The sequence below is a fragment of the Dermacentor silvarum genome, chromosome 6 (assembly GCF_013339745.2).
Source record: "Dermacentor silvarum isolate Dsil-2018 chromosome 6, BIME_Dsil_1.4, whole genome shotgun sequence".
NCBI lineage: Eukaryota > Metazoa > Arthropoda > Arachnida > Ixodida > Ixodidae > Dermacentor > Dermacentor silvarum.
In genome coordinates this window covers 79,949,909-79,966,890 of record NC_051159.1, presented here as the reverse complement: position 1 = coordinate 79,966,890, position 16,982 = coordinate 79,949,909, and the positions used below count along the sequence as shown (strand labels likewise).

Below are 16,982 nucleotides of genomic sequence, written 5' to 3'. Positions count from 1 at the left end.
TCGACTCAAGTTCCCATTAGTTTTCAGTTCGTCGTTTCCGTTAGGTTGAGGTTTCCTTTCGGCTTCGCGAGCCCGAAGTTCGGGATCGGCCTGTCGCCGCTGCCGTTTCGTGGCAGCGGCTCGAGCCCTCTTCTCCGCGGCGCTGTCCACGGCGCTGACACTGGCGTTGACGCTGACGCTGTCCGTAGCACTCATCGCGGCGTTGAGGGAGGAGAATGAGAGGAGCGCGCCCGCGCGTCATTATACCGCAAGCTACAGTGGCGCCCCCCAGCGGAGTATGCAGCGCCTACCGTCGCGCCTCTAACCTAAGCTGCTTCGCATTATCGCGCGCGGAGTCGCAGGTGTTGCCATTCGTTGCGCAATCCATAGGGGAGAGGAGCGTCGGAGAGGAGAGGAGGAATGCCGAGAGGAGAGAAGATGAGACAAGGAGAGGAAGGGGAGGAGGACGCGCATGCGCAGTGCGGGTGTGGACGCTGCACGGCGGATGGATGGAGGGAGGGAGGGAGAGAGTGATTTAGCCCCGACCATAAGCTGCTTCGCATCTAAAATTAGTAGCCTTGAGCGCATCACTGCGATCGTTCTGGTTTAACGCATACGCGAAACAACTGGCGCAGAGTCCTGCTCGGTCACACTGGTTACGTGCATCACCGCCCTAGTCGATACGCGATGTCAGTGCATCCTATTCAAATTTTTGGTTGCCGATAGAGTTCAGAAGATATCAGAGTTCCACGTTTGTTTTCTATGGGCCGCGCTTGTTTCCATTTGCTGATGCAGTCACGTGGCTCAAAAAAAAAAAAAGCGCTATCACATACCGCTGAAAATCCGCCACTATACAACTTTTAAACAACAGTGGCAGTGACAGCGCCGCCATCTCGCAACAGTTTTCAAATTCTGTGTAGTTTGCAATAAGCGTGCCTCAGCGTTGGTTGAGCGCGCACTTGTGTCGCTGGTGCTGACTTCAGCGAGGCGACTCTTAATATGACGTTTGGCTTAATCTCATAGTCATTCACGCATAGTCATAGTCATTCAAACATTGACCCGGTGAAACGGCTGATCACAGACGTCAGGTTAAGAGACAAAAAGACAGTGGCATGGATTATACAGAAAATGGGTGTATTTAATGTTTCATAGTTGGGATTAGGAAGAAAGAAACGGTGTTGGATGGGTCATGCTATGCGTTGAGACGATAAGCGTATAGGGAAATGCCGTCGAGGACGGCAGAGGAAGGCGGTGTGATGAAAATTTTAAAATTTGCATGCATGGAAATGTTTGGGAAGGGCCTTCGTCCTGAAGTGGACATTAAATAGGGTGATAATGATGGCCCTTTGCAAAGTAATTGCACAGCGCCACCACGTCAGCAGTCAATAGAGGGTGTATATTATACAGAGCGAATCACAGCAAAGCACATTCAATAACGCATTCTTTTTTTTTTTTTTTTTGCTGGCACGTTAAACGATCAATACGACATGCAGACAAACAAGGGCAGAACAACCAACGATAAATAAAAAAAAAGTGCGACGGGCTTATCACGGCGAAGAATCCATCTCCTTAGAATGTCACGTTCACAGATGTCCGTGACGGAGTCGCAGCTGGAGCATGAGTTCTCGCTGTGCATCCAAGACGCCGACTTCCTTCTTCACGGCCTCGATCCTCGAGTAACGGCCTTCCTCGCAGTCTTCCGTGTCGTCGCACTGAACATCGAACAGCGAGACACACATACCGTGCGGGTCCAACTGGCGTATCTGCAGGGTTCGCAGTGTGCGCAGTATTGGAAAATCAGACACATTTTACGAGTTGAGAGATGGTGGCCAAAACCACGATCTGATAATGAGGCACGCCGAAGTGGGGACTCCGGATTAATTTTGACCACCCGCGGTACTTTTTAAAGGAACGCTAAAGCAGGGAAACAAGAAATCAGTTGATACAGATAAAGTATGCTTTAAAAGTCAATTTCCGTTCATTTCAAGGTAAAAGATTGATTGCCTATTTGCGGAAATAAACGTCAAAATTCAACTTTTTTTTTAATTTCGCGCCGTAAGCCCTGAGCCGGTACGTCAGCGTGACGTCACTGATGTCAATCTATTTGTTCGTGGCGCTTTGTGCGCATTAGCGCACGCCAACACAGTGCGTCAAAGGCAAAATCAGTGATAAAAACAATCCCAATTAATTATAATTAAAACACTTCGAATTCAATCTGTGCTGCAAGTTCGAATACTACGCGCAAACTGTTCCAACAAAGCGAATTGTAAGCTAGACGGCTGGGTGCTTGCTCTCGGTAACAGTATGTCGTCAAGGAGCGGGTTCCCTTCTTTCAATGCTTTCGACAATGTTTGATATCGGGCATGTTATCCGAGTGGCCAGGGCCGCGATTTTGTAGCGAGGCATTATGACTTATTCTACTCTAGTCTTATCATCCACCGCTCACGGCCGGCGGATCCCGTTGATAACGCGAGCGTACCGTCGCTCCGACCACTGACAAAGCGCGATAAGCGCGAAAAGGCATTATTACTTTAAAGGCATCGCTACAAAATACCGGCCTAGATAGCTTTCTTCTACGTATATGCTAGACATCAAATAGTTAATGTACTCGTATCTGACGTTCCAGTACAGAGTTATCGCATATAGTCCACATTCTCACCGAGTCCTTTAGTCTTTTCTCCACGTGCGCAAATTTCGTGATTGTGAAGACGCAATAAATGTGGTGAAACTAACGGTACATGAAGGTAGTGTTCGCCTGACCTAACAGTACATTCTCCGACCGCTTTCGAGCACTTTAGAGCATTCTCTCGGTTGACATTCGACTGGTCGAAATCGAGCGTTCAGTACACAATCGCCTGGAACAGGTATGCGCCGTTTGTGCTTTCAACTCTGCGCCAACTACAAACGCTCTGCTAAAGACCGCTTTGTCGGACCGCCGAACTTGGCACGAGATCAGGAGCGAGCAACGACCGTCTCCGTTTCCGTGGTGTAGTGGTTATCACGTGCGCCTCACACGCGCAAGGTCCCCGGTTCGATCCCGGGCGGAAACAGTTTTTTTTTCTTTTTTTTTTTTACTTTTTTTGCGTATGACAAAGCGCGCTTGCTTATTGTCGAACAGCTAGTAAACCCGTCGAGGACAATTCTACTATGTATGAGCACGAATTCGGCTTTTATGCGAATGTGTAGATAGCTTCTGTGTATTGCCCTTCGGAAATAAATAAGGAATAGAAAAAAAAATATCAGTACTGCATACTTGAACTTCTAGCTCCCTCCACGCCACAACGACAACAACTACAAAATTGATGATGATGATGATGATAATAATAATAATAATAATAATAATAATAATAATAATAATAATAATAATAATAATAATAATAATAATAATAATAATATGTTAGGACAAAGAAGTTCAAGAGGAAGAAGGGAGAAAGAAAGAAAACGTAAAGGGGAGGAGGAGAGTGTGAAAAAAAAAAAGAAAGACAAGAAACGAAAAGCGATCGACAAAGTTTTTCTATATGCAGCACAGAGTGCGAACAGCAGTAGGCACTTCGCCGTAGTTTACCTTATCAAGCAGAGTTGTGGTGGTGTCATAGGCGTAGTAGATGCTGCCGTCAGCAGACACGATGGACATGCCGTCGGCTTTACTATGCTCCGTGTCCATCTCGGAAATCCGGTCGCATGACTGCGTTAACGAGCGAAAAAGGCACAGTGAACATGGGTGCGTTTGTGTGTGCACATCGGACACTAGCCGCTCGCACCTTAAAAACAAAGATAAATAGGATTGAAGGAGTTACATGAATGCGTAAAACTAGAAATTGTGCTCACAACCGCGCCAAGGCGTAAATGTCGAAATCGGGCGCGTTGTGATGCCATGCTGAGTGGTTTAGTTTCAGTCAATACAGGCGACGGCATTTCATAAACCGATCGGCTCTCGGGTATGTTCATCAGACTGCTCTAATAGAGCGTGTGATTAACGGTTCACTAAACAGTGTAACAACCATAGCGAGTGTTAGGTGCGCGTGCGCTGTTTACACAATACATTGTTGTGTACGCAAAAGCTTGCGTTCACTACACTACGATAGCTTACTACTTGTTTGTACAACTATATCATGTAGTCCTCTTCAGTTTACATACTAGTGTGTGACGCCCAGAAAGGTACGTGCGCCCATTATCCTAGGGCCAAAGCTTCCGTATATTACAGACCCGATGTGGCGGCAGTGCTAGGCTTTAATAGCTATCACATTTTGATACACTGCAGTTAAAATGCCGCCTAAATAAAGTTACAAGAATATTTGAGTGACACGAGTAGCGAGAGCAAGAAGGTTGATTAAATGGTGATTATCGATTATCAATTGTGTATATAGCTTCCGTATACAGATACTCTCGGCGTGAGCTCATTTGCCAAGTCAACGGTCAGCTAAGTCCAACTCGGCCGCATTCATTAGCGCCTTCTCATGCGTGACGAGCACGTCGACCCTGCAGTTTGCGTACGGGTTCATATACACTGCCTCGAAGTCCACCCCGTCCCACCGACTACCGCTTCCTTCAACGCGACAGGCGAAGTTCTACTCCAACGAGTCGATTCGGCCCACTGCTGCCAAGTTTACGTGGGTATCACCTGCAACGCACAGAACAAGCAAGCGGCTTACTGTGAACCAGGTGCTGAAATGACGAATCCCATCGTTCGCGGGAACCATTCTCCATTGAGCGGATGTCTTAGCTATAAGGCGGTAGTTCGGGCTGGTTGGTCTGTCATACTGAGATACTAAATAGCGCTAAAAAGACCAGGACGGACGTAACATTCTTATATTCTTATATCATTGCTTCTATTTTAAACTTCATGTAACATATATTTATATACCTTTCCTGATTTACTCCCGGTGTGACAGTTCACCTTTTCCTTAACCTTCACCAACACTGGCAAATTTAAATTCACAAGCTTATTGACTAACCGCTCTTGCGTACGAGCGGTTCTGTGAATAACCGTGTTGATTTGTGATGTCATACATCGTTAAATGGATGCTTTCTAACTGACATATTAAATAACTAATATGACGGTGCAAGTGAGGAAGTGAATCCCGAGTTCGAGTGAGGCCAAGCCTTACGACTTTCACGGACGGTCAACTGCACGCAGAAACACAATATACTAAAGCTCCCCGCAGCACTTTCATTATACATTTCACAGGCTTTTTCATCATCTTACACTAAATCAACAGTTATTTACAAGACCACAGTATGTATCTCATCGTGCATGATCACTGTCATAAAGTTAGGACTGATCTATGTCACACAACGCATTCTTCTCAATCTTTCTTGCCTCGCACGTCTATACATGAACCACCTTCCTGCTGATATTGTGGTAGCGCTCCTTTTCGTGAAACTTTAGCCAACATTGTATAACTAGAAACGTTTCGCATTTTTATGTGTGTGTTTCGTGAGACATCTAATATTGTATATAGTAGGAAAATTTTGTATTTCACATCGTTCTTTTTTTCTTTGTTCTTTCCTGACTGCATTTGTTGTTTACTATGTACCATATCTTGTACCAAACCCATCTATAATGCCTCTGGCCTTAGAGGGTAGTGGTACAAATAAACAAATAAATAAATAAAGCATGTACGCCTGCACAATCATCAGAAAAGGTTATATATATATATATATATATATATATATATATATATATTACAAATCTCACGAAGAAAGGCGGTGAGCCCAATATTATACCTGTGTTGCCCGCAGCTCAATGAATTGTCCGATCGAAGCATCGTATAACTGTTGACGCTCTAGTCCGATTTTCATTACCGTGTTGTTCACGGTGACTGATTCAGATTTCTCATGTTTAGACAGAGCTCCCATCAATATCATAGCTGAGCGATAGCCTCCACGTTGGTCGGGCCGGGAATTCCTACGCAGACACATGTCACGCTGCGACACATTTGTATATGTCGCCTCCATTCAGGAGTTGGGAGTGGAAGGTTGGGCTACAAGGTTAATGCACCCACTGCGTACTACGCCCCCGCACGTCACAACTGGACAGCCTACAACCGTTTATGGCCGCGCTAATACACCGACATGGGGCAGCTGCGACAATCTGAGAGAACTATACAATAACGTGAAGCAAAAGGCTGTTCAAGCTATATCGATTGCCGCCGCACTGTAAGCGGGCGCTCAGAAGAGCTCGAGCCGCGGTTCCCACTCATGACGGATGGACGGGAAGATGGATAATAGTACGAAAGAGGTGCAAGGTACGTACAACCGGCCCCAATATAAGGCTCGAGCCGCACTGTTGCCGGCAAGAGCGCTGGGAGCTGCCACTTGAGAGCCACCGATCATGGCCAACGTTCGTGACAAGTGGGCGTAGCCGACTGTGCCATTGCCATCAACGGGGCGTGACAGCTAATACCTTGCGCACTGCTGCGGCAGTGCAAGCTTTTCTTTCTTTTTTTTTTTTACTTCATACGAAACAGCGGTTCCTTCCCATAACCCTCTATATATAAATAAGGAAAGCTTGTATATAGCCATGATTACACTCAAAGGTGGCGCAATGTGCTTAATCAAGTTGAGTATATGCCCTCATGTCAATCGCTGAATTAGTTTAAAAGCGCTAGGTGTTATCTTTGTCATTCTTGCAGCAAATACATGTATTCTCAGCAAGCACAGCTACAGAAGAAGAAAGTTAAATCAATGCGTTATCGATCGCCTTTAAGGTCCTTCTCTCGTCCCCCATGTCCGCCGTTCTGCGTCAATCGCTGAACGTTATTGGACACTGGAATAACAAACCCTTCTTTTTCTAAGCGGCAGAAATATATCAGCGCTACTTCATAGCAAACTATAGCGAAAACGTGCAGTTTACTGCTGTGTGATAAAATTCTCCCCGTTGGCCTTTCTCTCAAGAGAATCTTCATTCATGCAACAAGCATTTTGATCCCCGTGATGGATGGCATTCACTCCGAGGCCCGTTACGAGGACGGTCAAAAGAGAAGTTATCTGCACAAAAACAAGTTCCTATATAAATACATTCGTTCGAACCAGAAAACCACGTCTGCACCGTTTCCTGACAACAAGGAATGCGATTTCTAAGTATATCGTCAAGCGCGATGGAACACTCATTATTTGTTTTGTTTTGTTTTGTTTTTTTGCGGCATTAGGTGTCCGTCCGTAACCACACATGATTCCGTGAGCAAAGCTTTGTCGTTGTAACATCTCGCCTGTTACAAATACGAGCGGTCAAAGTTGCAAAATAAGTCACTCTAAAGTAGGTCTTCGTCCTGAACTTTTTGGCGTCCTTTTTTTTTTCAAATATCATTTGCCTACCGAATTTGCCGCGGTTGGCGGCGAAAAATGAGAAATCGATACGATTTTTTATGGGACCGTGGCGACGCGACGTTGCCTCTGCGATACCCTTACTACGCGCAGAGCAGCCAAACGGCTGCTTAATGCGTGTTTTAATCGGGCAGTTGTGGCAGCGTCTTATCGCTTCTCGGAATTTCCGATGTCATTTGCCTTTACATAAATAACCAATCGACCAAACGTCAAGGGTCAAAAGTGCGCGTGCACATACACACACATACACACACACACGCACAAGGACCCGCCCAACCGCAAGAACACACGAACAGGAAAACGCGCACACACACGCATGCGCACAACAGTATGCATACACAAACAGCAAATACCGCCCATGTGACACAGTAATTGAAATCCAAGAAGGTTTAACGAATCACAGTGCGTGTATTGGGAGTCGGTAATCCCAGGCTGAAGGAAAGTACATCTTGGGGTTGAGCGCAAAATCAACAAAACGCAGTCAAGAACCTCACCGACTAACCTTCCTAAGAGACTCAACGGTTCCGAGAGGCGACACCGACCTGGATTGAGCGAATGATCCCACCACTCCGTCCTTAATGGAACTCGTTAAGAAAGCCTGGATTATGCGGGCGACGCACTCGCTCACCATTTCATGGAAGTTGAAGAACTCCCCACGGGCTGGCTCGAAGGGCGTGCCCTCGAGCACGACGTAGTGCGCGATGCATAGCGTCAGCGTGTAGCACATCACGTGGTCGGGCTGCAGCTTGCGAACCGCCTGCACTCTTTCGATCTCATGTTTCTGCGCAGAGAATGGTGGTCCAAGCCCAAATCTTGTGACCTTTATGTGTACTGCATACTCGTACGAGTTGTACTAAAAAAACAAGAAAAATCTCAGCGTCAGCAATTTTATTCGCCGTTGCTCTAAAATGCGAAGAGAAAGCTGCACGAGATGATTTTTTCGAAACGATAATATTATAGTGTCAGCAGGTAAGGTACAAACTTAAAGTTCCACAGGAATCGTTCGAGTAGAGATGAAGTGTTTTCATGCTGGTGCACCATGCCCGTTTAAACCAACTCACAGCGGTTGCACATAAGGTACAGCGGAAAAAAAAAGAAGAGAGGGAGGAGATGATAGGCGGGAAGACACAAGAACTCTGAGCTTCCATTATAATGTTAGCCAAGTACGAAATTGACCTGAAAGTTCAGTGCACGCCAATGCCAGTTGTGCCCGACTTTCTTCGGCACCTAAAAAGCGTCCAATCTGTTTTCGACCGTTCTCTTTCAAGAAACATTTCGGTTTTGTCAGTAGTAGCATCCAGCGCGACGCCTCACGGCAGCAACGGGCATCGTGTCAATGCACTGGATTACTATGCGATGTGAAAACTATCCCGATGGAAGGTGTGTCACTCATTTTCGTCGAGCCTACTTCAGATTGCTTAGCCTGTCAACACTGTACTGAAGCGATACCCCGGAAAGTCACCGACAACGAATGCGACCGCAGTTGAAATTCAGCACTAGTTCTTTCTTGTGTTTCGATCGTTCTTCTAGCGCACTTATACTCTGCCAACAACCGCGCTCGTCGCTCGACCGCACCGTCTCTTATCTCCACACGGCTCTGACCTTTATGCACTGTGCATTCGCCGCTCAGTTTCTGTTGAAGCGATAGACCGCACGTACCTTCGCCCGCTCCAGCGTATGGGCTTGCTGCCAGCGTTTTGACAGTCGTTGTCTGCAGTCATTCAGTGTGATCTATTCATGTTTGTTTGTGCGCGCTCACACCACGCTTGTTCATTCAGTTAGTAATAGTCGGGCCACATTTTCCAACGCACGCTACACGTGTAATGCTGCCCGGATCGGCAGTGCGGTGCTACAGGTGTGTCCCTTCGCATGCGCTGCCCACGGGAAGCGCTTCTCATCAACACCACCGTTTCACACGCGCCTTCTCGTGGTCATCGAGTCACTCTTCATGTCGGTCTACTTACGCCGCAGCACACCTGCTTACTTAATCAGCTCATGTTTACTACAATTTATATTGCTACCAAAGCCGCTCACATTACATCGTATGACATTGCTGTGTTGCTATCGCATTCATTGCTTCGCCCTTAGGGCGAAACTGTGACATTTTTTTAAAGCATGAACAAGCCAACAATAGGGATTCATGTCCTTTCAATGTCAAATTTACCACCGCACGCATCGGCTGAGACACGCTGTGATGGTCGTCACCGCCGTTCTCAAGCACATAACGTAACAACGACGTCGTTGACGGCATAGCTTCATCACGTGCGATTACTCACCAATTTGTTAAAGTGGTTGGGCGGTTCGGCCACCGTCGAGTTCCAGATGTCTATTGGAGCAACGTGCGTGATCAGGTTCGAGAATGTCGCGTGCCTGGGAGGTGGGAAAATTCTGATATCTCAACGCTGCATGTGCTCCATTTTGTCGTCGCATCGGGGACGTATGCAAGTACTCACACAGACCATATCATTTCGCCATGGTTAGATGCCAAGGAGAAGACACTCCTGTCAGTCTATTCCTTCGTTTGACTCGATTCCGTTGCATTAACAACGAAAGTGTTATGTAACTTCAATTGAATAAATTCTGGGTTATGAGGCAGGCTGTAGTGGGGGACTCCACAATGAATTTTGACCAACCTGGTTCTTTAACGTGCACCTAAATAAAAATGCCCGAGAATTTTTGCATTTGTAACTTCAATTGAAAGTCACCCTTGATCACCCTCTGTGTACAGGGAGAGATAATACATTCACGTCCGAATCAGTGGGGAAAGTTGGGAAGATATAAACATGACAGCGATAGTGACCATAATCATAGCTCTCGATGAATTCCACTGATTCATCTGAAAGGGATTTTCTTCTTTTCTTTTCTCCGGGGCAGATAATTCGTTTTTCATACGAGATCGGCCTGGAGCGGGTTCGTGCGTTCCACTCATCTTTTCGCGAAAGCTCGCACTCCTTAACTTTCTTCGCCATTACGGAAGGATTCAACCGAAACTTCAAGATCGCGTGTCCTCATTTACATCTTTTGATACGAATACTACGTCTGATTTAAGAATTTTGCAGAAACATCAGCCTGCAACACGTGCTTTTCTTCCGTCTTTTTTTTTTTTCTTTTTCATGTTGCTTGCACTTAATTATGTCAACGCTGGTTCATACAGAAGGCCCGCTACTACAACTAAGGTGGCCGTTTCTGATTAGAATTTCTAACACTATGTACATGGATAACGGAAGTAACAGCTCCAAAATTGCCCTCACCCTTATATAAGCATGAAAATGTAGACTGAGCGGAAATTAGATACCGTTTCTGAAAGCTAATTTGCTTCGCAATGTCCACGACGATACGGCATCTAAATGTTCGCTTTCCACTGGCACATTTATATTTGCGAAGTCAAAGCTCTCGCTCAAAGATGCAGATGGCTGCTTCAGATCTACCAGTAAAATTTGCCATCAGATAAATGAACGTAGAGTGGGTGCTGCAGATTGCTGATGCCATAGAGCCCACGCCCTTATCCGCCTGAAATTACGAAGGAAGCAAGACTACCGTTTCAGAAAATATTAATGCAGTACTTAAACAACATATTCAACTTGTCGGTTCTATGCAATAACGAAGGGTTAAACCCTCTAAAGGCTAAATAATATACTGGCAAGTTTCAGAGTTTAATAAGTAATTTACTATAATACTTGTTTGAAAGGTACAAGTTTTAGTTTCGGTGCCCAGATAGCGGAGGCGTCATGACGTCATCATACACTGGCTCATTCCGTTACGAGGATTGCTGCGACCGCTACACGTACACGCAGCACTCTTGTTCCCTATTAATGAGCAACCTGGTCTCACCCAGCTTTATTGCTGCTCTACGACAGAAAATCTTCCTTTGTGTAACGAAATCACGAATGCTGTCGATGACGCCAGGTCAAGAGTTTCGCGACAAATTTCAGTACCCAATTGAAATATCTTATAAGTGTTTCTTAATGCTTACTAAGTGCCATCCTCTTACGCGCGAGAAGATAGTGGTAAAGTTCATACAACTTGAAAATACATGCGTCAAAATTAAAAAGGGCTTCTTTTATGAACCACAGTCTCTGGAGCTATTTGGAGCGATAATACGAAGTGTTACTTCCGTTATACTTATCCTACTTATTCAATACGTTTTACCATTAAACAGCAGGAACAAGCACTATCCTATTCGCCACAATATCTGTTTTTCATAACTAAACTACACTATTGTACGCAGCTCACTTGAGTGCTTCAGCCAGTCCTTCAGGCGGGACTTCATCGTCGTATGTGAAGCCGACGGACAAAAGGTACTCGCCGCCAGAAACAAGCTCCTTGTTGAGTATCTGCACCAAAGACAAGTTCCCCCATATATACTAAACCGGGTTCACGACAACACGGCTGAAAGCGAAATACAAATCTTAAGAACTCCACAGTATTTCGTGCGACGACATCATCGGATGCAGACCACGAAGCTACTCAGCCAGATTGGCAATAAGTAAACCCAGTGATGGAGCTTCTCAATCGAGATACGTCAGTTAAATTTGACCCATTAACCTTCGTGACAGGAAGCGAAGCTTGTTACGGTGAGCATGATAAAACCATAACTGTCCTATCCTGATACCTAGACGTAGAAAGCGTCAGACTTCACATGAACATTAACAAATACACTATGCTCCTCCAGACAAGGTAATGATAAATTACGCTGACAAGCGTCTAGGCGATGTGAGGCTTCCAAGTGAAATAAATTTTCATGCGGCAAGCTCACACAATAGAACCTGCCGAGTGAGACTCTATTGCAACGCACAATAAGCGCCACGAATTTTCAAAGCACCACTGTTCAGAACAGTCAATCGTAGACTACGAGCTTCGATACAGATAACCCGAATTTCATTATCCTAAAACTTTGAATTTTACCTAAACCTTTTATCTGGTGGGAACACCAAGACACTACTGTAAAACGATTTGGTGCCCTGAGAAGAATTTCGAACTTGTGAAAAACTTACAGCAGGCTCACCGAGTAAATGCAAAAACAGAAAATTATATCTATCGTTACGTTTATTGGATTTATTTTAAGTACATATGGCACGTTTACATATATACTGGCGAATCTTGTAAAACACATTGCAATGAATAGATGAGCATTTCGCTGTCAGTGCACGGACGGCTGTTAGTCGCGCACATGTCTTGTAGCATGTTTGTCTGAGCACTGTAGCCTGTAGGGCTTTCCGGTAACGCCCCGAAGGTCACGTAAACTGCTATAAAGCTAAGATGTGAAAATAAAAGCGCTTTAATGGCGATAACCGAGCCTAACTGCCGCCACTGCAGCTTATCGATATTTGTAGTAATGCTCAGCTTCTGTGGGTAGCCAACCAGGCACGTTCTTGGTTAACCTCCCTACCAAAACGAAAAGGGAACTCTTTGTTTCTCTGTCTCTCTCTCTCTCTCTATCTCTCAGCTTCCGTATTACACCAAGGCTGTAGCACTGTTAAGGACAACCTGAAATCATTAAACAAAGATGTCATTAACGTGTATTTAGCCTCGGTGTAAATGGCGCCCTGCGGATAAGCTGCTGCCGTGCGAGTGCAAAAAATGCCATAATTTAACTATCTCTGGTTAAATTATTCTGTGACCGATTGCCTAAGTGCGATAGCTACCATAACCATTTAACAAGCATATACCTTTTGAATGGGTCCCACGATCAGAATCCGCTGCCAATGAAGCCATATGCGTTCCTTTTCGTTTTAAATATCTGGCCACAATTTAGCGCCTTGCGTTCGGCACAAGTTGCTTATACGCTATTCGGGCCTGAAGGGGTTTGAGCGTATGAAAACTACAATGTAGGGTACAATTTCATTGACGTCATGTACGTGAGGCATGATCTGTGCTGAAAACGACAAAACTCGCATGACAACATTTTCGGCGTTTTGTGAAATCGCGCTCTTATGTTTAACAATTTCACTAATCCAGAGGTTTCGCTGACTGTACGCACTGCCCAATACGGACATGTTTCATCGGCGCCGCCACGAACGCACCTTTCCCGCCAGAATGTCTTTTCACAGCGACTTCGTGACTTCGCATCATTATTTGCGAATTGACGATCGCGACATAGCAGACCATAGCGCAGCTAGTTTAAAGATCAATAGAATACGTTCAGCATGAGCTCGCCTTTAATAATTCGGTCCAAACGTCCTGGTTCTCAACGGTGAAATGAATCTTGTAAATGTCGAAACCGTCGAAGTCGTAGAAGCGCAGAAAGACGCGTACGTTGTTCGCGAAGAGCTGCATGTGCTCCGAGGACCTGTGCGCAAGGAGTCTCCTCAGAAGATCGTCGGCATCAAAGGAGACGATGAAGGTCACGTTGCTCTGCTTCCGCATCCGAATAAACTTCTCCAATCGATCTGCGGAGATGGCCGTGCGATAGCAAAACGCGTTAACTCTGTAATGTTCAACGTATCATATATATATATATATATATATATATATATATATATATATACTCAGATACGACGTCTCAAAATTCTGGTTTTAAGTGCGGGAAACACAACGGAGAGTCCATAGTCGACATTGATAAAAGGGAAAGGCGGGCGGGGGGGGGGGGGGGGGGGGGGGGTTTGGTTTGGAATTTGTGTATCAAATACATTTAGCTGCTTTTCATGATGAATAAAATGTGTAGCGGCCTCGTTAAAGGACTGCAGCTTCACATGTTCACCCCCTTCATGGAAACAGGCCCTGCCTGTGAGGTTGTCTTAACCAGCGGATATACACACACGTGTATTTCTCGCATGCTCATGTTGATTAACTACTCTAAACAGGGTGTACCCGAAGGTAAAGGAATAACCAACACACACAGCTCCTTGTTGCAGCAAAGAGTACATTAAGGAAACGAGCGTTATCAGTGATGTGTACAAAGGTAAACTTCAAAGAGCGCCTTCGGGACAAGCACCGACTAAACCAGTGAGGACTGAACAACAATTTCTCACTTTAATCAGGCTTTGCCGCAGCCACTCTGAAGTTTAATTCCGAACGCAGCTGTCAAAAGAACGAGAAATGTTTCAGGACTATAATTCAAAGGAAATGAGGGCTCCTTCCTGATTTAGTAGTAAAGTTCTAAGCCCTGAAAATCCGAGCACGGCCAATAACAATGACTTCCAATCATCAGCAGCAGCATGTACGTAAAATGTCATTCACAATAATTAATGTACACAGCCAGTAGCAAAAAAAAAAATTAAAGGATCATGACTAGGATTTTGTACATTCAGTGAAAAGGTGAAAGGTCTGTTGCAAACAAATACAAAATGGCTGCACAAAATAAAGTGTCTTGTCGAAGTTAGCCTAACGTGAATAATCGTGCGGGCTCGTTTTTTTATACAAAGCTAGTTTTATTTTTTAAATATATTTCATACTTGCAGAGGTATGATACTATTCACAAGTGAGGAATATATAAGGCTGGTGTTTATTGAGAAACTAGATTTTTGTTTCTCATTTGATACGAAGCTAGTTTTCATATTTCGTACTTGCAGACGTATGATACTGTTCAGAACTCAGAAATACATTAAGCCGGGATTCACTGAGAAATGCCGGAATACACATTACGACAAAGAACAATAAGTTTGTAACAATCAACAGGTAACTGTCGTTTATCAAGAAATATTAATGCCTATTTATGACACTACAACTGCTGTTCGCTGAACTTCATATGTTGATAAAAAACACAATTCACCACAGTGAAATACTGTTGAGTGCGAATATCAACAATAGCAGCCGAGCTATTGTGAGGAAGACTGGCCTTCATAGAATTCAGGGAGCGTACCTAATGAAACAGTATTCTTCTCAATGCACTGCCAAAACAGTGTCGGAATTGATGCGGGTTCGCCACAGTTAACGAATATCTCCTGAATTGTCAACACGAAGAAAGCCAGCGTTGAAACGTCACCCACATATGGGGCTTTCGAAAAGCTGGTCATGCTTGAAAACGAGCGTAGAAAGCGTTCAGTCCTGCGCAAGAACCATGGAAAGAGATGTTGACTTCCTAAAGTTCCGTATTGTTTTCTTTAAGGCTCTACAAGGTTTATACGGACTTGGAAAATATCCGAGCGAAGCCGACTTACAGACATAACATTATATTGAATGCGCGTAATATTATCCTACATCCAGTTTCCTGCAAGGATGAAGCTTGTCCTTTAGACTTTACCTTTGCATATGTCTCTACATAAAACCTGCCGAGATCCCGAATGACTGCACTCATTGTCTACACAGATGAAATTTGTGTTTGACAAAAGTATCATATAATGCGTTACAGTGCATCGAGAGGCTGGAAATATTTTACTACACGACAAAACAAGGTAGACAGCACGGCACAAGCAGCAAACCACAGTGAGGGCTCACATCTATTTCGAAACTTGCAAGGTTGTAACTTCACTTTGTGCACACAAACAAACAAACAGACAAACTTGGAAGGTCTGTTAAAAAATAATGAAAAATGTCGCAGTTTCGCCCGAAAGGCGGAGCATCAATTGCGATAGCAAATTGGTAGAGAGCTATTCGGAGTAGGGATAGTAGAGTAGTTTTATCGGCCGCATAAACTTGGACACATTCGATTTCTAACTGAATTGACAAGCGTGGTGTCATCGCGCACAAGCAAACATGAATAGATCACACTGAATGACCGCAGACAACGACTGTCAAAACGCTGGCAGCAAGCGCAGCCGCTGCAGCCAGCGGGCGAAAAAGCGTGCGGTCTATCGCTTCAACGGAAACTGAGCGGCGAATGCACAGCGCATACAAAGGTCAGAGCCGTGTGGAGATAAGAGACGGTGCGGGCGACGGCCACCACAGCTAGTGCAAGCGTATTTGTTGGCAGAGTAGAAGCTGCTCCCCCCTTCCCTACCGCGCTGCCTCCCCACTTTTTTTTTTTTTTTTTTTGCTTTCGCGTGGGAGATTGCGTTGCCAGTTCCCCTAGCGCTGGGTTGAAAGATAAGCATTTGGTGACGTAGCACAGCGTCGCCTCGTCTCCCTCCCCCCCCCCCATACCCCCCCCCCCCGGCATTTCGCGCGACAATCGCGTTTGCTTTCCGCCGTGCGTTGGCTCTCCGTGATAGCGCGCGCCCCGCGCGCTTTTACTCGCGCATACGGCGCGGGGCGACGATTTTATCGCCCTTGGAATCTATACGGAACCTCACGGCGACGGCGAGGGCGACGGCAGAAATCCCGTTGAAGTGTCCATATAATTGCTATCGCAATAATACTGGGGCGTTACGTGATAAAAACCATCATATGATTACGAGACGTGCCATGGTGGGGGTCTCCGGCTTAACTTTGACCACTTGGGGTACTTTAATGGGCGCCTAATTCTAAGTAGACGAGCGTTTTTGCATTTCGCTCCCATCGAAATGCGGCCGCCGCAATCGAGTTCGAACCCGCGAGTTCGACCTCAGCAGCGCAACGCCACCGACACTGTGCTACTGCGGCGGGTGGGAAGGTATGATGAAACTTGATGGAAACACACTTGAAGCACGTTCTCGCGTCACAATAGAGCTGCTCAAGTTGGCAACGCTGAAGTATCAGCATTCGCGACAGGCGGACGACAGAGTTCTTCGAATTAGCCAGCCGAATTGAACCTATTTTAATGAAGGAAGGAACGCCTCCAGGAGGAACACTCTTTTCTCATGTGTGGAAGGAAGCCATCG

General features: G+C 45.5%; 1 protein-coding gene and 1 non-coding gene across 2 annotated transcripts; one reads left to right on the top strand and one right to left on the bottom strand.

Annotated features, from left to right (window-relative positions):
• Positions 1-1,538: 1,538 nt before the first annotated feature.
• LOC119456746 (uncharacterized) lies at positions 1,539-13,671 on the bottom strand. Its single transcript, XM_049669064.1, has 6 exons — positions 13,483-13,671; positions 11,539-11,669; positions 9,582-9,675; positions 7,934-8,086; positions 3,545-3,664; positions 1,539-1,742 (listed from the first exon to the last, which is right to left on the bottom strand). The coding sequence occupies exons 1-6, from the start codon at positions 13,669-13,671 to the stop codon at positions 1,563-1,565; spliced, it is 867 nt and encodes a 288-aa protein (XP_049525021.1). The 3' UTR covers positions 1,539-1,562.
• On the top strand, positions 2,957-3,029 carry Trnav-cac (transfer RNA valine (anticodon CAC)). The gene has a single exon. It is a non-coding gene; the product is annotated as a tRNA-Val (tRNA).
• Positions 13,672-16,982: the final 3,311 nt, after the last annotated feature.

Coding starts and splice junctions, on each gene's coding strand:
- LOC119456746 (XM_049669064.1), bottom strand. CDS start 13,671: ATGCGGAAGCAGAGCAACGTGACCTTCATCGTCTCCTTTGATGCCGAC. Junction 11,670..13,482: donor TCACCGTTGAGAACCAGGAC/GTTTGGACCGAA, acceptor AACCCGGTTTAG/TATATATGGGGGAACTTGTC. Junction 3,665..7,933: donor TCTTCAACTTCCATGAAATG/GTGAGCGAGTGC, acceptor TCGTTAACGCAG/TCATGCGACCGGATTTCCGA.